Here is a 21473-nt window from a genome sequence, read left to right as displayed (position 1 = left end):
TACACAATCCCGTGTTAGAATGTTGTTGTCACCGTCCCTGGGAATGTTGTTGTCACCCTCCCTGAGTGTTTTTCGGACCCTCTGAGTGTTTGCAGCGAACTCCCCTGCCACCTCCAGCCCCGGGAGGCTGGTGCTCTTCGAGGCTGTGGGCTTCAACTCCGGACGCTTCCTGTGCGGTCACTCAGTACGGAATCGTTCAGTCTGCTTCTATCCTTAGCACATGTTTTTTGGAGGTTCCTCATGTGGTAGTGCCAGCACCTCTTTACTGCTGACTGGTATTCTGTTCTATGAATAACCACCTTTTACTTATTTGTTAGTAAATTGATGGATATTTAGACTGTTCCCATTCTGGCTCTTACGAGTAAGGCTGCTGTGAACATTGACATACAAGTCTGTGCGGACACGTTTTCATTTCTTGGGTAGGTTCCTAGGAGTGGAACTGCTGAGTCATATGCCACATTTATGTTTAACTTTTTGAGAAATGGCCAACCTGCTCTGCACAATGGCTGCCACACTTGCATCCCCGCCAGTGTCTGGGTGTTCCACTCTTCTGCGTCTTTCCAGCAGCTTTCCAGTCGTCTGTGGATGACAGTCGTGCTTGTGGGCTTGCAGGCACTGCATCACGGTTTTAGCTTGCGTGTCCATACTCGCTAATGATGTTGATATCTTTCATGTGCTGTGGGCCATTTCTGTATCTTTGTTAGTGAAACGTCTGTTCAAGGCTTGCCCATTTATAAAGTCAGGTTGTTTATCTTCTTACTGAGTAGTAATAGTTCTTTATATATCTTTGATACACATTCTTCATCAAATTTATGATCTAGAAGTATTTTTTTTTTATCCTCACCTGACGACATTCTTCCATTTTCTGTTCAGATAGAGCGGGAGGGAGGGAGGGATGGAGGGAGGGAAAAAGAGAGAGAAAAGGAGAAACATCGACATGAAAGGGACACATCGAGTGGCTGCCACCTACATGACCCAACCAGGGCCGGGGACAAACTGCAACTGAGGCACGTGCCCTTAGCGGGAACCGAACCCGGGTGTCTCTGGACCACAGGCCGACACTCCAGCTGCTGAACCAAACAGGCCAGGGCTAGAAGTATTTTTGTCTAGCATATGGCTTGTCCTCTGATTTTCTTAATGATGTCCTTTGAAGTGTATACATTTTTTATTTTAATTAAGTTCAATTAATCAATTGTCTCTTTTTTTGGTGTATGCTTTTAGATTTGTATCTAAGAATGCTTTGCTTAACCCCAGATCATGAGAATTTTTTTCTGTGTTTTCTTCTAGAAGTTTTATAGTTTTAGCTCTTATGTCTAGATCTGTGTTCTATTTTGAATTTATTTTTGAATATGATGTAAGAATCTAAGTTTATTTTTCTTACATATGGAGATCCAATTGCCTCAATAGCATTTGTTAGAAAGACATTCTTTCCCTATTGAATTGTCTTGACACCTTTATCCAAAGTCAACTGACCATAAATGTAAGGGTTTGTTTCTGGACTCTCAGGTGTATTCCACAGATCTCTAAGTCTGTCATCATGCCTGCACCACACTGTCTTGATTACTGTAGCTTTGTGGTAGGCTTTGAAACTGGGTAGTGTAAGTCTTTTAACTTGTTCTTCTTTTTCAAAGTTGTTTTGGCTATTCTGGGTCCTTTGCATTTCCATGTGATTTTTTAGATCAATTATGAGTTTATTCCCCCCTCCCCAAACAAACAAACAAACCAACCTTCTGGGATTTTAATAGGGATTGTGTTGTTCCTATAGGTTGATCGGAGGGTTTTGCCATCCTAACAATAGTTAGTTGACTGAAGAATAAATTATTATTATTCATTTTGTTAATGGGTATCTGGTTCTTCCCTCTTTTTTTGTTACTGTGAACAGTGTTACTGTGACCACTCTTGGACGTGTCTGCTGGCCTTTCTAGGTGCAGGCCCACACCTCAGTGGAGCTGCGTGTGCAGGGTGTGGCCAGCACCTGGTTATTCTGCGCAGCAGCTGTGACGCTCGCAGTGGCGGTGGGGTGTGAGCGTCTGTGCTGCCCGGCGTCCTCCAAGCATTTGGTGTGAGCAGACCTTCTGTCTTCTTTCCCATTTAGGAGGTGATAAAGTCCTCTTTTATTGTGGTTTTAACTTGTGATTCCCCAATTATTTTAAGATTGATCATCTTTTCACGTTTACTGGCCATGAGGTTTCCTTTTCTGTGAAATGCTTTGTGTCGATTCCTTTGCTAGTTTTCCATTGTTATTTGTGTTATTTTAATTGATTTTTAGGATTTTTTTTTCACATATTCTGGGTAGTAATTGTCCTCTGGTCAATTAGTCCGCTTCCTCCCTTCCTTCCATCCATGCATTCATTCTTTGTTGGCACTCAGTCACAGGTCATCTTTTAGTTTATCCATTTGCTTCGGTTATTCAATTCTTTAAAAATTCTGACTTAATTAGAAACTGCTGGTGTTCTTCCAGACTACTGCTAATTGGAAACACATAAAAAACACCCTTTTAATATTTTTCTAGCAATGTTAAAACATTCGATAGCAGGTGTTCCAGGCAGAGTAATTTATCAGTCAGCCCTTCAGAAAATGTTTATGGACAGTAGATTTCATCCTCAGTGGGGTGTTAGAATCACGGGGGGCTGTAAAAGGCTTGGGTCCACACTGCGCCCAGACCAGCTCTACCGGGATCTCTGGGAGTGGCATCGTTCTCTTCTCGGACACTCGGGCCGTGTGCACTGCTCGCTCTGTGCCCAGGGGGCAAGGTGCTGCTTACTGAGAACGTGGCCTGGCTCCGAGGCGTAGAGGTCCGGGCTACACCCAGATGGATGAGCTGCAGCAGAGCCGCGGGCCCCGGGGCCTGGTCCTGCTCGACTTCCTGTGCAACCAGTTCGGGTATCAGGAGAACACCAAGAATGAAGAGATCCCGATTTCCCTCAAGTGTGTCAGATCTGGTGGCAGGTTGGAGCCCAGCTTCATGCTCTTGGAGAAGTACAAGGAGCACTGCACAGCTCTTCGCCTTTCTTTGGGAGGCTCTGCCCACTCCTGGTGAAAATGCCACTGCCAACCCCAACCAGGGCATCCCCTGGTCTCTGGTATGCTGCAGTGACACCGCCTGCAACTTGGGAAGTTCCTGGTGGGCCTGGACGGTGTCCAGTGTCAGCAAAAATACATAAATAAATTTAAAGCTCCCCAGATGATTCTGAACACTGTTGGTGGAATGCTTAGTCCACTCTGAGTCTGCCGCCCGTCGTGGGCGTGCTGACCCGGCTTGTGTGAATGGAGCAGTTACCAAGAGCCCTTGTTACACACTGAGTTCTTCCTGCCTCCCTGAAGGATTGGAAAAGTAGGTTTGGCACAGAACAGAGAGTCAGTATTTTTAATACACACCCTGGGGTGCCTGACTCTGAAACTGAACCATAGCTTTAAAAACCTATGGAATCTTCAAAATTCTGATTTAAATGGTAACTTTATAACATTGTTATGACTTTAACTTTGGATTAAAAAAACTCTGCTTCCTGTTTTCCTTTATAAAATATATGTTCTCTGACACTGGCTTAGGGGGAACATCAATGCCCAGATGTTGGGAAGCCCCAGCTGTGTTTAATTTGATACTGTTTGCGTTCTGCCTCTCCTCCCCAGTGGGCAGCGGTCCACGTGGGAGGGCTCTGTATCGGAGCTTGGGAGATGAGGTCTCCCTAGGAACCGAGAGCTGTGTCTTGTAAACAGTCTCCAAGGCTCGGAGTTGTTTGTTTTCTCCACGCCCTGGACCTCACGGCCGTGGTTTGAGTTGGCGCACTCATGAAGGGCATGTGAGAAGCAGCAAGATGGCCGGAAGCAGCCTGCACGCAGCCAAACACACTCTCGGTGTCAACACCACTGTTCTGACAGCTCGCGTTTCCCACACTCCGTTCCCTTCGCCAAACAACATTTGGGCTGTAAGAGGATGTTCTGCAAATTAGACAGTTGTTTACTTTTAGGCATGTAATGCTAAGGAGAAACTTGGTGACTAACAATTTGGATACTGGGTAACAAAGTGAGAACAGATGACAACCTACTTCTTGATAGAATGAGGTCATAACTATTCTCTGCAGGTTGGATATGCATGTTAAATGGCCAAATATTTTTTAAGTGACGTTTTTCTATCAAGGTTTTTTAGTTCCTTATGGAGCATTAACTTTACTGCTTCAAGGTAGAAGGTGATTTTTTTGTTTCTGATTATAAACTGACTTTATCTAGGGTATTCAAGGCCAGGTTGTGTGGCTCCAGTTTTCTGTCAGGTAGCTCTCTGGCCTGAGTGACAGTGTGGGCACCAAGCGAGTCCCTGCAGAGCCAAGGTGCTCAGCGCTGGAGATCAGAGTTCCAGAGAGACACGTGCTCTCTGGAGCTTCTCACGCTTCCTTCAGAGGGAGATGTGGGAGTGAGTGCAAATGGTGGGTCTCGTTTGAAGGCGCCCTGGAGCTTTACTCATGCAGTCGTTTCACAGAAAGTGTTCAGGAACTGAAGCCATCCTGGAATAAACCAGGGAGCCATGCTGGGCAGCAGTTGGCATGGAGATGGGAGTCCCGTGCAGACACTCTTGAGAGCAGGCACTGGTTGACTCCCTTGACCAGGAGTGCTGGCCCTAGTTGAGTGGATGAGCAGACCCTCTGGATGAGATTCCGTGTCTGGGGTTTTCTAGAGGAAGGTGGTGGTGTCTTTCCTTCAGAGGCTCGGCGTGAGCAGTCTCATGCCCGTCGTCAGGAGCACACTGGTTCTGCTCATCACTGTGTTTCCAGGGTCCAACAGGCTTGGCAGGTGGTGAGCACCAGCACTGGTGTGCAGAAGGTGTTGATTTTCCAGGCCAAGTGTTCCAGCCCAGTCAGACACGCAGAGTGAGTTTCCTCTCCTCTTGTTCTCTAGTGCTCGAAGCTCCTCTCGGACACCAGTGTCATTCAGTTCTACCCGAGCAAGTTCGTCCTCATCACGGACATACTCGACACGTTCGGTAAGTGCCAGTCACATTCTTCTCTAGGTCTAGGAAACATGTTTGTTTAAGTTTTTGTTTTTGCTTTTCCAGAATTTGGATAATAGTGTTGCTTCAAATTTAACAAGGGTGCTATTTTGAAAGAATCTTACATTATGTGTTTTCTAACCTTCTGATAAGGGAAGTGAGGGGAGCAGGGCGAGCGCACGTCCTGTCTGAGCCCACCCAGGCCATCGCCGTCCCATGCGTCTGGGGCTCACTTGTCAGGGCTGAGCTCAGCATCTCTTCTCAGCCCTTGCCCTGCCCTCCTGGGTTTCTATCTGGGGAGTGACGGTCCCATGTACCTTGTCACCCAAGCTGAAAATCTGAGTGTCTTCTCTCCTGTGCCCCAGATCCAGTCCTCAGTTCTTCATTTCACCTTCCTAAGTCTCCCCAGTATCTCCATTTTCTTTGTCCTCAGAGGAAACCTGGCCGTAGTCCTCTCCCACCTGGGTGACGGCTACAGCTCGTAGGAGGTTTTCCTGCATCATTGTGTTGTTCCTTGTCCCGCGTGCCACCCTTTGGGCAGAATGACCTGCGGGGATCCAGGAGAGAGATCTGGACTAAAGAGAATGACCTGAACCCCTCTGGAGAATCAGGAGGCCCCTGGGCTGCTTGGCAGTGGTCAGTGGCCAGAGTGTCATGCTGACAGCAGTTTGCTCAAACTGTGTGGTCCTTGAGGCTGTACGTGATGTTGAGCAGTGCAGTGCCCCATAAGAACCAGTGAACAGAGGGGCCTCAGAGCTGAGCATGCAGGCAGTCAGAACAGAGGCATGACTGTTACCAAGCAAGGACCGGGGGCTTCCAGCCCCACAAGGCTTGTTCATTTCAATTCATCAAAAGATCTAATGTGTCGGAAAATAAATCTGAACCAGACCCATTTAGTTCTGCATAGGAGACCAGGGACCTTAATGTATTAGCCTGAACAGGTGATATAGAAAACCTCACTCATACTGTTCTTGGCAGAGGGGGTATTTATTTATTCAATAACTATGTTATTTCTTGAAAAGTCTAGGCGTAGTTTTTGGTGTCAGGTACAGGGGACCCAGGAACTCGAACATGGTCTTCAGGTCCCTGCCTTTCCAGTACTTGTCCTTGGGTTGGCTTCATTCCCCAGCTCCGCAATGTGGCCCCAGTGTCTGTCAGCTGCTGGCCAGCAGTCCCAGGACAAGGAAGGGACTTGTTGCTCAGCATTCCATAAAAGTCCAAGAATTCTTTTATTTTTTTAATCCTCAGCCGAGAATATTTTCTATTGATTTTGTTGTTGTTGTTGTTAGATAGAATGGGAGGGAGGGAGGAGGGAACCTGAGAGAGTGAAACATCGATGTGAGAGAGACATATCGTTTGGTTACCTCCCGCATGACCCTGACGGGCCAGGGATCGAACCTGCAACTGAGCTACATGCCCTTGACGGGGAGTCGAACCAGTGACTCTTCAGTCTGAATAACCACTGAGCCGAGCAAGCCAGGGTAGTCCCAGAATGCCATCTCATTGGCCTGGCCTGGGTCACATTTCAGTCCCTGGCCATTTGTGGTATCTGGGGAATGAAGTGTGCAGATCACCCAGACCTGGGGAAGCTGTTTCCTGAAGAAGGGAAATGGAAACTGACTGGGCTAAAAGAAGTACCGTTCCGCCCTGGCCAGGTGGCGCAGTGGTTGGAGCGGAGTGTCTTGTGTGCCGTAGGTTACGGTTCAATTCCTGGTCAGGGCACATACCTAAGTTTCGGGTTCCATCCCCAGTCGGGGTGTATGTGGGAGGCAACCGATCGATGTCACTCTCTCACATCGATGTTTCTTTCTCTCTCCTTTCCCTTTCTCTCAAAATCAACGCATCCTCAAGTGAGAATAAGAAAATAGATAAAAGGAAGATATGCCCCACCTAAGAGATAGGTCTCCCAGGTTCAGATGACGCAGAGGGTGCACTGCTAGGTGCTGAGGATGTGTCAGCAAACAAGAGACAAAGATGCCTGTGCTGTGGGTCGGCGGGTGCCAGTGGAAGAGGGCTCGCAGACAAGTACGTGACCCAGTGTATGGCAGATGGCGCCCACTGGGGAGGAACACGGAGGGGGTGAGGGGACCTGGCGGGATGGCCAGCGGTGGGGAGGCCACACTTTGAACAGGGTGGTCAGAGGAGGCTTCACAGAGAAGTAGATAATGTGGATAAGTAGTTGTTCTGCTGGGCTGGGAGTGCAGAGACCTTGGGTGGGGTGCACGGCCAGCAGGTTTGGAGAACAGAGAGGCCAGGGTGGCTGGTGTCAGGTGAGCAACAGGGAGGGCAGGAGCTGACGTAGCCAGACATCCTGGTGGCTGGCCTTGGAGGACATTGGAAGGACTTGGCTTTGAACCTGAGGACATGAGGGCCACAGGGGTGTTGAGCAGAGCAGGGATGCAGCCCGGTCTGAGTTCTGATGAGCTCCCTCTGGTCGCTGTGTTGAGACTGTTGCAGAGCAAGGGTGGGTGGGGAGCTCAGGGAGGAAACCACTGTAGAGCTTCAGGTGAAGAATTGAGGGTGCTGTGGACCCAGGAGGGTGGTGGAGCTGGGGGAATGATCTAGAATGGATGGCTGCATTAGGCTCCCCCAGTAGATATCAGCTCATGCACTCCTGGGTCTCCACTTCTCCTGTGTGCAGCTTGTCTTCAGGGAGGGAGGACATCAGTCAGAGACAGCTCAGTGGTGGTGTTTGGTCCTCCTGACAGTGCTGTTTCTCATGGTGAATTAACACAGTAGCCTCTGGTTCCCCTCACTGGCCTCCTGCAAGTGTCAGCATCCCTGGTGAGAGAAACTCAGGATTCCAGTGAGATCCAGTTTCTAACCTGCAAGCCGAGCCCGGTCCAGACTTTAACCTTGTGAAAATTCGGCTTCCATCGTGCTAACCTGTGCGGGTGGCGCTCCAGTCCGAGACCTCAGCAGGCCAGGTGCAGAGCAGGTGCCTGCTGGCCTTGCTGGGCTGGGGTTGGCAGTGATGGTGGTGAACCCTCAACAGACAGTAGCCTTGGGCCTGACTCTTGTAGATGCTTTAGGAATGCTAAGTCACATTGTCTTCATAACAGCCCTGGGGGTAGGTCTAGAATTATTCCCACCTTACAGATGAGGAAGCTGAGGCTTGCAGAAGTTAAGCAGCCCAAGATCACATAGGTAGTGGTTCTCTCCGCAGTCAGAGCACCTGTTTTACTTACCTTATACGTGGCTCGAGGAGATTTTGCTCTGTGAAAACTGCAAATGCATATGCCTTTGACCCAGCAGTTCCACCTCTGGGCCTCATCCTGTGTGTAGCAGCAGAAGAGCGGAAAGGACCCAGGGGCCCATAGGGGATGTCTGGACTTGGAGAAGCAGGAGGCCTCTAAGCACCAGGGTCTGCTCTGTACTGTCAGATGGAGAGGTCTCCAGCCTGCGCTGTCATGTGGAAAGTCTAGATGCAGAACAGGGATGGAGCATGTTCTGTCTTTGTGCATATTCATTTGTAATTGCTTAAAGAAATATTGGGGGGACACCCAAGAAAGGAATCAAATTGGGGCCCCTCAAAGGGTGGTGAGCAGCAAGGTGATGGGACAGGCTGAGAGAGCAACTGGTCAGCACCTTCTTCTGCCTTTGGGCACTTTGACCTTGGGGTCACTCTTCCTGTTTGGAATCCCACATGCAGAGTGCCTGACCTTAGTGCTTCCTCCCTCCCCGGCTCCCCACGGAGTACTCCGCAGTGCCCATGTCTGATCTGTTGGGAATGGCATTTCTGAGGGCAGGGCCAAGCCTGCACCTGCTCAAGAAGACTCAGTTATGCTTTGGGGCTGCTGAGCTGCTTTCCGCCTTTTACTAAAGGAGTGGCCTCTGCCTTGTTTGAGGGAACTTGCAATGCGCAGTTCCAGCTCCCGCGTCTGCTCCACAGGGGTGCTGGCAGTCGGGGGGCAGGCTCCCTGTGCTGGGCACAGGACTGACTGAGGGCTGGAGCATCATGCTGGGCAGGGTGTGGGCGCCTGCAGGCGTGAGCTGAGCTCTCACTGACGTTTCAGAGGCCCGGAGCACAGAGCTGGGCTCCGGAGTCAGCTTGCATGCCTTGCCTCATCTCCACGGTTGTGTGACCTCGAGCCTTTGTTTCTTCACCTGTAAAATGGGCATGATGGACCCTGACTCGGGGGTTTCTGGAGAGAAGTAAATGAGAGAATATGTAGGAAGCATATGTGTTTCCTCTGATAGTTGCTCTCTGGCAGGGTCAGTGTAGACAACTCTGACCAGTGCCTGGCATAGAGTGCTCAGATGTCAGCTGTTGTCATTGTTTAGGTATTTAGTGCCCTTGATGTATTAGAAAGTGGATCAAGAAAAATAAATCTAGGACCAGGTATTATTTCTCAAAAGTAGTTGTCCACTGGCTTAAAGGAAACAAATATTCACCAAACTTGTTTGGCCAGAAATGATTGTGCTGTTAAAGGCCCTTTAGAATGTGAAGGTGAAATATAGAAATGGTTTGCGCTTTTAGAGGTGGCAGGCTTTTTGTGGAGGAAGTCAAGATATTCCGTGCCTTTAAGGTTGACCTCTGTGCCGCGGGAGGGAGAAGTCAGGCAGAGGGCAGTGTGTCCCGAGGTAAAGGCGTGCACACCAGTGCTGTTTGTGTGGTGGCCACAGAGGCAGTCTCTCACGGCACCAGGTGAGGCTGCCACGTGGAGCCCAGTGGCCGGGTAACAAACACTTCCTGCTAGGAGGACAAAGGCAGGCGGTTTTGAGAAAGGGAGTGTGTTCTCTAAGGCTTCCAGGAGCTTCTGAATTAAAAGTGGTTTGGAGCAGTTGTTCTCATCCTTGGCTGCATACCTGGGGAGCCTTATAGAAACACTCCCAGTGGTCAGGCTGCACCACAGACCATTTACGTCAGATCCTCTGAGGGTGGACAGAGGCCTCAGCATGTGTTCAAGTGCCCTAGGTACTCAGTGTTCAGCCAAGGTGAGAACCACCGGTTCAGAGAGAAGAGGAAGGTCTGTTGCTGTGTTTAGAGATTAGTATACCCAAGGCAAGTTTTAAAATTAAAAATGGCTCCGGCCTGAATCAGTGGTTCTCATACTTGATTGTGTATACAATTTCCTACCAAGCTAATTCAAAATTCATAGTCCTAGTCTTCACTTGCGAAAATACTCCTTTTCACATGCTCTGAGCTGGGCCCAGGAGTGTGCATTTTCAGCAAGTGTCTAGGTGACTGTGGTGTAAGTTGTCCACCCTGTAGGAGGCTTCTCGATGACTCACTTTAGCTTGGCAGGCTTCTTGCCAGTACTCCTTGCATTGTGTCATTGCTTGATGATGTCATGTGGTCTCATGTTGTTTGACCAGAAATGGTTCTCATAACTTTCTTGACTCTTTCTATATGTAGACAATGTATGTGGTTATTTACTGCCTTGAATGATGGACTTATGGAGGAAAAAAGAAACACATGAGCACAGGGAATACTTTTGACATTGAAGGTTATTTGGAAGGGTCCAGAAAATGAATAGAACTATAATTTTTTCCCTTGAATATTGATAGCATTTTCTAAAAACCACGCATGGAATAAACAAAGCTTTTTGTGCTAGGTTAGGGGTGGACCTGTAGACTAAGTCCAGACTGCCCACTTGTTTTTGTAAATAAAGATCTATTGGAATACAAGCACATCCATTTGTTTGCATATTGTCTGTGCTGCTTTTCAGCTACAACAGCAGAGTCGAGCATTTGCGACTGTGTGCCAAGCACCAGTCTCGTGCTGGGATGTGTTAGTGTACAGAACAGACAGATCTCTACCCTTGGAGAACTTCTAGTTGAATCTCAATCCCTGGGCACCAGACACTTCCCATAAATGAGTGAAGCAGGCTGGTGATAAGAGACAGGAGGACGTGGTGGGAACTGGCCAAACAAAATAGATCATGGGTGCATTCAGCCTGTGGCTGCCGTTTCCCGCCCCTTGTCTAGAACCGCTGTGGACCATTCTCTGTGGAGGGAATGGAGGTATCTGAGGCGGCTTTGACCATGTGTTCAGTTAAGACTCGAAGAGGAGAGGGATCCCTTACCTGCCTCACAGAAAAGTAAAAGTCCCTTCTTTAATTAAAAACAAAACAAAGAAATGTGGCTTAAAATTTGCCATAGGCGGCAGCATCCTGTCACAAGTCTGGGAGATGTCCGGGTCCTGGTTCACAGAGGGTGTTCAGTGTTTATTCTGAAGAGCTAATGGTGTCTTTCCCTCCCCAGGCAGTCTGGTGTACGAGCGCATCTTGTCCATGTGTGTGGGCGATCGCAGCGTTTCACCAGGTAACGTCAAGCTGTCCCATGGGTGTCCTTCTGCCCTGGCATCAGGATTTATTGAGACCTGACATGAACTGTTTTACTTTTGGTGTGTTGAACATATAAGAACCCAGTTGGTGTGGCTCAGTAGGTGAGCTGGTCGACCCATGCACTAAGAAGTCGCTGGTTCGATTCCCGGTCAGGGCACATGCCCAGGTTGTGGGCCCGATCCCCAGTGGGGGGGCGTGCAGGAGGTGGCCAGTTGATGTTCTCTCTCATCGATGCTTCTTTCTTTCTCTCCCTTCTTCTCTCTCTCAAATCAGTAAAGAAAAAAATTTTTTTAAAAAAAATATAAGAAACATCTTTACATTTCTAATGGTCTATCTTCCAATAACATCAGAAAATTTTCAAATAGCCCAGCTAGGAATTTGAGCAATTTGAATATGTGAGAATGGAAAGGTGTTACATTTAGATTTCTCAGAACTTTCAAATCAATTTAAATTCCTCTGCTGCTTGACATTTTAATATTTTTTCTACATATAAAAAACCAACTTTGTATATATTAAAGAACAATGTCAAATAAATCAGTAACAGATTTCTCAGAAAGAGACAGAACCCTGCAGACCTTTAGGGCTAGAAGAGCTCTTAGGAATCGTCTTGTCTCATCGTAGACAGGCATTCCCAGTGCGGAGTAGTCAGGGGTTTGCCCACAGCCTTGCTGCCAGAGGTGCTGGGCTCGCACCGTCCGGCCTGGCCAATGCTGTGAATATTTAGAAATACATATTTCTAAATATGTATTTGGCTCAGCAGTTAGAGCGTCGTCCCGTGGACCAGAGAGGCCCGGGTTCGGTTCCTGCTAAGGGCACGTACCTTGGCTGCAGTTTGTCCCCGGCCCCAGTTGCTGTTGTGTGGGTGACAACTAGTCAGTGCGTCTCTCTCACTTCAGTGTTTTTCTCTCTCTTTTCCTTCCTCCTTCCCTCTCGGTCTGTCTGAAGATAAATGCAAAAATGTCCTCGGGTGAGGATAAAAAATAAGTAAAATAAAAATACAGTGGATTTCTGAGACTTAATACAAATAAAAGGGCTTAAAGTGTCTCAGTAATCATTTTTAAAAATATGGGTTATATGTTGAAAGGGTTATATGGGTTATATGTTTTGGAAGAATTGGATTCATCAGGCACACATTCCGCCTGTTCTGACTCACCCCTGTGGATGTGCTCACTGCGCCACGCCATCTCTGTGATGTTTGCAGTGCCCCCGCGTCTGGGTGTCTCAGGACTGCAGGTTCAGCCTGGGAGCTAGGCAGAGGCCACCTGAATGGAGAGGCCTTCTCTGCCAGCTCAAAGATTTGGTCAGTCCAGGGCCTTTGTTTTATACCAGCAGCAGGACACTCCCAGCCTGCAGGCAGAATTAAACCCAAGTAGGTGTTTTCCTTGGCTACAACAGTATTTAAAAAAAAATTTTTTTTTTTTTATACAGATACTACTACTTCCTATTGTTATATATCTAACTACTTCAAAATATTTATATTAATATTTTATATTAATAAGTACACACACCGCCAGATTTATCTGCCTGGCCCCCAGAGGCTTTTGATTTTGCATTTACTGAAATAATTTTTTTTCTCCCAATTTTTACAACTGTACAGTACAGGCATTTTAAAGACAAGTAAGAAAATATTACTAATAATTTACTCCCTACCTAAACTATAAAAGTTCAAGACAAAAGGGGATTTTCATATGCACTTCCAGTCCTTGTCTGAAGTTATTAATTAGCACTTTTATCACTAGAATTCTTCCTTCCTGAAAGACCGATTCTTTTTATCTTCAGCGGTGCAACTCAGGCTCTTGTTTTCTTGAACATAATTTCTTCATTTTTTGCCCTCTTAGTTAAAATCTTCATCTGCATGTATTTCCTGGTTCCAAGAACTTGAAAGGGAAAGGAATACACCTTTCTCAAAATGTTAGTGATCTCTGGGATGTGACTCTTAACGATAACTGTGAAGAAAACTTTTTAAATGTGTGCAGAATTCTACCTAAAGAAACGAAGTGTGGAGATAAATCTGGTGGCATGTGTACTTATTTTTCCCGTTTGAATCAAGTTCTGACTGGTGATTTAATTTCGGAGCCTTTCCATTCAGGAGGTTTAACTGAGGCACAGCTCTCTTGAGTTTAGAAAGACACCAGTGTCCTTTGGGTTCATGAAAGGATCACGCTAGTAGATGTAATAATTTTTTTCCCAATATCTCTTAATCCAGCCTATGTGTGAAGAGACCATCTACTCTGCGATAGAGTTTTATTTTTATCTTGGGAGTAATAATTGAGGTTTATGGTGGTTGTCATCGTCAGCCGTGGGCATTCATTTCCATCTTCCATCCCTGTGGCTGACCTGGGCCACATCTGGATCAGCAAGGCCCTAATGACCGGCCTTCTGGCCCCACAAAGGTGACATTGCATTCCCAAGCTCTGTGATATAAAGAGACCTCTCACTGCTACTGCAGCGATTTGGCAAGTGATAGAGAACTAGACTCATTGGTCTCCTTCTTCCCCCTAAAATAGCCACAGAAGGTCAGGGTTAGAAAAAGAAACACCATAAGAAAAATAATTGGGAACTTGAAGGAAAAAGCTCTGCTATCAGTTACATTGAAGTCTTTTCTGAATTAAATATCAAATTCTGAATTCATTCCCAAATGCTAAAGTATAAATCTGGGCATGTCATCCACCTGCTCAGAACTCTTGCGGGAGCTTTCGCAGCATGCAGAGAAACTCTCAAACTGCCCACCAGGGCTGCCACCTGTGGGACCTGGCTTGGGATGCCTGCGTCTTCCTTGCTTGCCACATTGGCTTGATTCCTGTTCTTTGACCATGTCAGAGGTCGTTGCTACCTCGGAGCCTTTGCACGTGCTGTTTCTTCTTCCTGCAAACACATTTTCTCCACATCTAAGCATGTTTGGCTCTTTGTCGTCATTCAGGCTCAGTTCAAATGATAGCTCTGGAGAAGCCTTTTCCGACCACCCTATCTAATGACCCCGCAGTCCCAGTCCCCCTCCCAACTGAAGGCACTCTCTAGTCCGGTACCTAGTTTTATGCTTTCATCATGTTGGCTGCTACTGGATAGTATCTTATTTGTTTACTTGCTTTTTATTTTTCCTGTTTACTGTGTTTCTTCCCTCACTGGAATGTAAGTTTCATGAGGACAGGGTCTGGTTTATGTACTGTTGTCTCTCCAGAGCCTAGAGCACTACCTTTAGTTGGTTCTTAACATTTGCCTTGAGCAGTAAAGTAAAGGAATGTAATATTTAATTTGCTCTAGTATTTTAAAATTTTGTATAACATAAAACTTTTCTTAACAATATTTTTGAACTGGTAATGCAGATTATTATATAGTTTATAATTGATATGTATACCATACATATACCATTCAGAGGTTTGCTGAACCTCTGTTCCCACAACTGGAAAGAGAAGATTTTTAAAAATATATGTTTTTCTTGATTTCAGGGAGAGGAAGGGGGAGGGAGATAGAAACAGAAACATTGATGAGAAACATCTATCAACTGCCTCTCGCACGCCCCAACCAGGGATCGAGCCTGCAGCCTGGGCATGTGCCCTGACCCAGAACTGAACTGGTGACCTCTTGGTGCATAGGATGATGCTCAACCACTGAGCCACACTGCCGGGCACAAGTGAGGGATTTTATTAGAAGATCTCAGAGACTTACTTTTGCTTTAGGGTTTCAAGTCATATGATTCAGTCATAGGAAGGGGAATAAGCCCACCCCTCCATTTTCCACAAGGCAACATTGACAAAAATTTCAAAATAATCCTCATAGTTTTTTGTCTGGATCTATTGGAACTTGAAAAAATGTTAAGTGCACAGGTTCAAGCCAGGGGGAAAATGGTAATTTTCTTTCCCTTTGTAAATGGAAAAATAATTTGGGAATGAAGCAGGGGAGCATATCTAAAAATAGGTTAATACTTGAGATTGCAGTTCTAAAACTTGGGCAGCTGAGTCAGTGACTGTTCCCTGCTCGTGAAGCACCAAGAGGGCCATCTCTGCTGATTCCATAGGCACTTCGGTCATCTCAGTTGCAGCAGAACGCGGGGCAAACACTGACTCGCTGCACACGCTGGGAGCCCAGAAGCCAACACTCTTCTGCTCTGTTCTGAAGTAATTAGCTTCTCCCTTTTGATAGACTCCTGAAAACAGAGCACGTCCGGGGAAGAAGTCAGGCTCCAACCTGACAAATCACTTAGGGAAGTCATTTCCAGGTGGAGTGCAACAAAATGGCCCCGGTGTTGATGGGGTGTTTTTCTTTTCCATTCCTTATTGAGATGTACATAGCATTAGGCTTGGGTGTCAGTGCCAGAAAGCTTAAAGTAACAACTGACAAGGTCAGGGCTGGTGGGGCTAGCCTTTGGTGCCAGGGCTTCTGACTTCTCTCTGTTGCTCTCGTGGTTGAGGTGGTTGTGGAGGTTCCAGCCACCGCACCCGCATTCCAGCCAACAGGAGGGAAGGAGCAGTGGAGAAGGTCAAGCCCCTCCTTGTAAAGCTCTTTCCCAGAAGTTGTATTTCTGTTGATGTCCTGGGTCCAGAACTTGGTCACATGGCCACACGTAGCTGTAAGGGTGGCCATTTGCCCAGCAGAAAAGTGAGATTTCCGTCATTGAAGAGGAAGAGAACAAGATGACTCAAGTCTGAGAGCCGGCATCCAGCCGGCAGCCTGCCTCGGGCTGCTTTCTCACCTGAGCGTCGTGAAGTACCTTTAGGTCTGGCCCATGTGCTATTTAGGGCAAAGGCTTCAGTCACATTTCAGATTACAGTTGTAGGCTCCTAAAACATCTGGAATTGTCCACAGTATAACTTTAGTTACTGGTGGGTACACCAAGAATTACACAAGAGCAGTGGCTAAGAATGTGGGCCGTGGGGCCAGCCCGCCTGAGTGCAATTACAGCTCTTAGATTTGCTTGCTCTGTCTGTGGGCAAGCTGCTAATCTGTGCCTTGCAGAAGGTCACACTGAAAGCACATGCTTTGGCAGCTGTTGTGGGGTGAGAGCTGACTGAAGCACTGTGAATGGGCCTGCACTTAAAAAGCTCTCATTGTCATCAGTTGTGTCCTGACAAATAGTATTCGGGAGGAAGAGGATAGAAGAACTAGGCAGCCACCCCTTCTGCTCACTGGAACATCTCCCTCGCCCAGCATGTGCAGCGGCTGTGACAGATCCTGAGCACGGGAGGGCTGACGTGCGACTTCTCTATTACAGACCACTTCTCTCCGGAGAGTGCCAACGACACAGCCAAGGAAACGTGCTTGAATTGGTTCTTCAAGATTGCTTCGATCAGGGAACTCGTTCCGAGATTGTATCCTTTCTCGTCTGGTGATTGTAGAGGCAGAAAGAGTTACCCTGTCACTAGAAGGCATGTGGTGGGTGCCCCGAAGCTCCTGGGGAAACGCTGGTCCTGTTGCAGCTGCCAGCCTGGAGAGCAGGCCCCTGGAGAGCCCTCGCCCTCTGCCTGCTTCTGGCGGCTTTCTGTTTACTAGGACCATGTCGTGCACCGGGCTTTTGTTTGCAGTGAGTAACATTCCCACATTCATTCTTTCCATTTAAATGGTTTGTCTTCATGTGTTTTCTCTGCATCTAGGAATTTGAAAGGAACAGGGTCAAGCATCTCTGCACAAATGCCAGTATGAAGAACGGAGAATCAGGCTTATACACAGACTGAATCTTAGTTATCAGAAGTTCAAGTTTTCTCTGTTCAAAGTCTTGATTGGAAATGCTTAAAACCCAGTTTTAATTTCAACATGCAACCATGTGATTCATGGAAAATTTTTCAAATTTTATTTTAAATGGGTATGAAACCTTGAAAGCCAGATATAGAAACCATAAGCTACTGGCTGGCTTGATTCTCGGGGTTGCTGAGAGCCCCTGTGGCTGTCTCCTGAAGACACACCAGTCTGTTTCCGAGCAGCCAGTTTCTCCCCGTGGGGCACACTGTCTGGAAGATGTCTTTCTTAACAGAGTGTCTTGGTAGCTACGTGGAAGCGTCCATCCTGAAGTGTAACAAGTTCCTCTCCAGCACGTAAGGCTCTCTTAAATGTCCAGAACCATAACAGTTCTGAAGGCCGGATTCTCCCTCACTCCCCCACGCACACGAGTGGCAGTGTGGTAGTATCTGTCATTGTTTAGGAACTTCGTGGCAGGTCTTCTGTGCATTTTCTTATTTAATCCAAGTGAGATACCATTGTCCTTATTTTACTGTTGAATAAACTCAAGTTAGGAGAGGTGGTTGAGTAGCTCATGGACACAGTTCAGCTCATCTGAGTCCTGGATCTGCTGCTGTTGTCCACATGGTCTTGAGCAAGTCGTTCCACGGCTCTGAGCCTCAGCTGCCTCCTGTGAACAGGATCCTAGCACAGGTCTGTGAGTCCACTGGGCTGCACACACCACACTAAGAGCAGCACATGGCAGGCAGTGGCCTGACTCTGCGCCACTGCTGTCCAAAGTGGGTGATGAAGATGGCAATGTCAGAAGCCACTGCCTTTGCTCTTGGGTGTCAGGCCGTTCTGGGTCGCCACACACATTGTTTTGGGAGTAGTTTACAGAGTCTGGGGAAACCAGGTCATCTTTCTGTGGAGCCAGGAAGCCCTGAGTCCTGCTGGGTAGCATGTAGGTAACGGACTCTTCAGTGCCATGGCTGACTCCGAGTGCTCCAGAGAGTGGTTTGATTGCGTTTAGAATCAGGTATGCCAAACCTGTTTGACTGGGATCTAGGGGTGCCTGGGGTTGTTTTGGGGGCAACGCCAGTATGGAAGAAACAGTTATTTTGCCTCACCAGGTGGGGTAAGATAATGCCCCAAGCAGAGGGAGTCAGTCCCATGTTGCAGGATAAGTGAGTACAGCACAGTTCCCATTGGGGGCTGCTGTTCCAGTGGGGTGAGTGTCAGGTGCTGGGCAGGAGCGGGCGCAGGACAGCCAGTGCCAAAGGGGCACACAGCAGTGCGAAAGCAGGCTTGCAGCTGTGAGCGCAGAGCAGAGCAGTCCTCGTGTTATACTGTGTGTGGGATTTTGTGCACTTATTTTTATTACAACTGTAGACCTTCTTTGCCCACCCCTGTAGATAATGGCAAGACTATCGAGATCAGGGGTACCCATCCACAGAAAATAATTGGGGAACAACACTGCTAAATTCATACGAGTATGACCTCGGCAGGAACAGAGTGAAGGGGAGACCCCAGCACTGGCATAGAGAAACCATTCAGTGGGAACTGAACGAGAGAAAGGCTGTCCTTACAGAGCCTTAGAAACTGAATTTGACTTGGGTTTGTTCCACAGACCTGATCCCCCACCCCACCCCTAATTTAGAACTTGTGGCTTTGTCTTTATTTGGGAAACGAAAGCACAGGGAGCTGCATTGAGTGTAACGCTGCCTCTCTTGTTTCTGACAGGGGCATCTCGGAATGTCTGCCCCGCCTGACGTGTATGATTCGGGGGATTGGAGACCCGCTGGTGTCAGTGTACGCCAGGGCCTATCTGTGCCGGGTAGGCCGCCTCACTTGCTGTGCTCACAAATGTGGCAGTGTCCTATCTCCTTGAGTATTGACATGGGCTTCTTTTCTGTTTTTTTACTTTGAATATGATGCCATGTACCTGGCCTTAGAGCATTGTGAAAAGTCACCCATCTTGTCATCACTCAGCTCTGCTTTCCTTTGGGTCGACTGCTCTGAGGCTTCTCTTCCCATGTGCTGGCCCGTAGCAGCCCCAGGCTCCCATCCTCTCAACGTAGGACCTCAGTATTTCCAGTCAGTCTTCTGCTGCTTTGCAGTGAACCGTTTGGGTCACTTGTCCAATGTGGACCAGTCACTGTGGCATGAGGTGGAATATGCTTGCAGACCCAGCCTGGGTCACATGCCCACCCCTGGAACTCAGGGTGGGCTGGATCCAGCTGTGCCACAGACCTGATCCGAGAGAAAAGTTTGATTCCCCACAGGCAGAAACAGTGAGAATGAGTGCCAGGCAGACAGGAGCGGCAGGTGGGAGTCAGGAGCAGCCACCCACCCTTGCTCCTCTGGGCAGAAATCTCTTAGATCCAGCCAGGTCTCCATGCTGCTCGCTGGGCTGGATGGGAAGGGATGAACCAGGAGAAAGGCTGTGAGGGAGCCATGCCTGAGAGAGCTCAGCTTGTAAGGAAAGTTCGATGTCCTCCTCTTCCGTGTCAGGGCCTTTCAGTTCATCTCTGCTGTCTGTCCACTGGCCTTTGTTTTATCACCCAACAGGTAGTGTTTTGCTAAGAAATAATTAATTGGAAGGAAAGACAATAGAATAAAAACATAGTAGAACTGGATCCTCAGCAGCCTTACAGCTGCTCTTAGAATGTAACACCCCGTGCATCTTGCATAGTCCTTCTCAAAGGAGTTCTTCCAGGGTAGGGAGGAATGGCAGGAATCTGCCCCTGTTGGAAACAGGTCCCAGAAAAGCAGCTTTCCTTACAAAGTTGTTTCTGCCCTAAAGCCTGTGAGCATTTGAGGTATATCTGAGGAACTTAGTTCAAGGACGTGAGATGCTGTGTTTTGTTTTAAACACAGGGGCTTTCCTCCATAACTCAGACTTCACATTTCCATCTAGCCCAGGCCTCTTGCCACTGCCTTCTGATTAGCAGATTCTTTCAGCTGGAAATGTTAGTCTTTTTTTTTTAACAATGCATGCAGGAATCAATGGATTTTAACATTGTTACACTTCATGCTTGTCTTATATAATACTTCTTAAAATGTCTCTGCTTCCATGATTGCCCAGCAAAGAATGAACCTACGCACTTTAACACTGCCACAGTGAACTCCCTGCGACTCTTTTACACCCCACAGAGCATGTGTATGCATCACTTTTCAGAAAAGATAAAGCTGTGCACACAACCTTGAGAGGACATTCCTCCTTGGTGCTTTATGTCCCTGTGGTCATCTGTTCAGAAATACATTCAGTACATTTGGGAGATTGTAGAGATGATTGCTGCAAATGTTGTTCCTTATGTACTAAAGATAGCTTCTGTGGTGGTTTGTTTTTTTTTTTGGTACGCGCCCTTAGTGGGAACCGAACCCGGGACTCTCTGGTCTGCAGGCCGACGCTCCAACTGCTGAGCCAAACCGGCCAGGGCGTTTCTGTGGTTTTTTAAAGAAAATAATAACGTGCATATTGAATAAGAAAATATGTATACAAAAAAGAATAAAAATGAACTTTCTGGACTTCTCTATGCCTGTGTATTCTGTGTGTATGTTTTTAATTTACAAAAATGACCCCATACTGTATACGTTATTACACCCTGTTTCTCCACGGTCAAGGTCCTTTCATTCTGTTTGGCTGTAGGTGGGAATGGAAGTGGCTCCACATCTCAAAGAAAGCCTGAACAAGAACTTTTTTGACTTCCTCCTGACGTTCAAACAGGTAGGAGAGCACTGTCAGAATAGCTAATCGATACAACAGTTCCATGATCCCGGATTCACAAAACCCAATATTTTCCAAGTTGAGATTGCCTTGAAGCTCTGTAAATGTGTAAACCCTAGAAAATGACACCAGTGCTTGTTACAGACAACCATTAAAATGTGTTGATTGTACTGAACAAGCAGAGAAAATTCATATGCATGTGTTGACGAAACATTGCTAGTTGATAAAGACTTTCTTTTTAACATCTACTGGCTCCATTTTTATCATTTTTATTTTACTTCTTTGCACAGCACACATTCCCAGAACAGGTCAGCTTGGTGACATGGAAAACTTGGCTTGTTTTTCTAGTTTAATAAAACACGTGAGAAACCAGGCTTTCTGTCAGGGTTATCCACATGCTCACAAGTATGTACAGTCTGTATGTCACACGCGCTCTGTTTCTCATGTGACTTTCCTTCTTGTCTGCATGTTTATTTGGTCTCCTGCAGATTCATGGGGACACAGTGCAGAACCACCTGGTGGTCCAAGGAGTGGAGCTTTCGTCTTACCTCCCCCTGTACTCGCCTGCCATGGACTGGATCTTCCAGTGCATTTCCTATCGTGCCCCGGAGGTAACTCAGGTGGCTTCTGTGTGAGGCTCACCACGGAGGAGTGCTGGGGTCTTCTCTCCTCTGCTGAGGTGTAATGGCCTCCACACCAGTGTGCCTTGTAAGGCACATAGGGCCTTTGTCCTTCCGTAGCTGCTACAGCAACTCCGTGCTACCAGCCCTTACAGAGGGTTCACACTGTGCCTGTCCAGTACTCAGCCTTTTCCTAACTGTCT

General features: G+C 47.4%; 1 protein-coding gene across 8 annotated transcripts in view; it reads left to right on the top strand.

The window, feature by feature from the left end:
- The window catches only part of VPS35L (VPS35 endosomal protein sorting factor like), a 143539-nt gene that overhangs the window by 30958 nt on the left and 91108 nt on the right, over positions 1-21473 (top strand). For 4 of the 8 annotated variants that reach the window (XR_004961631.1, XM_036278772.1, XM_036278775.1 and 1 more), the window contains 7 exons: positions 4891-4975; positions 11189-11248; positions 16481-16577; positions 17247-17297; positions 18664-18757; positions 20573-20650; positions 21139-21261. Coding sequence is in view for 7 of the 8 variants with exons in the window: in XM_036278769.1 (XP_036134662.1) it covers positions 4891-4975; positions 11189-11248; positions 16481-16577; positions 17247-17297; positions 18664-18757; positions 20573-20650; positions 21139-21261 (588 nt within the window). In the remaining variant the exon portion in view is untranslated. Of the gene's footprint in view, positions 1-4890; positions 4976-6838; positions 7007-11188; positions 11249-16480; positions 16578-16657; positions 16790-17245; positions 17298-18663; positions 18758-20572; positions 20651-21138; positions 21262-21473 lie in introns of those variants that run through there. The other 4 variants (XM_036278770.1, XM_036278771.1, XM_036278774.1 and 1 more) reach the window with 4 other exon arrangements.

Source organism: Molossus molossus, unplaced genomic scaffold (assembly GCF_014108415.1).
Source record: "Molossus molossus isolate mMolMol1 unplaced genomic scaffold, mMolMol1.p scaffold_m16_p_3, whole genome shotgun sequence".
In the NCBI taxonomy this organism is placed as follows: Eukaryota; Metazoa; Chordata; class Mammalia; order Chiroptera; family Molossidae; genus Molossus; species Molossus molossus.
The sequence above is the reverse complement of the archived record's forward strand: the minus strand, read 5'-3'. Positions and strand labels throughout refer to the sequence as shown.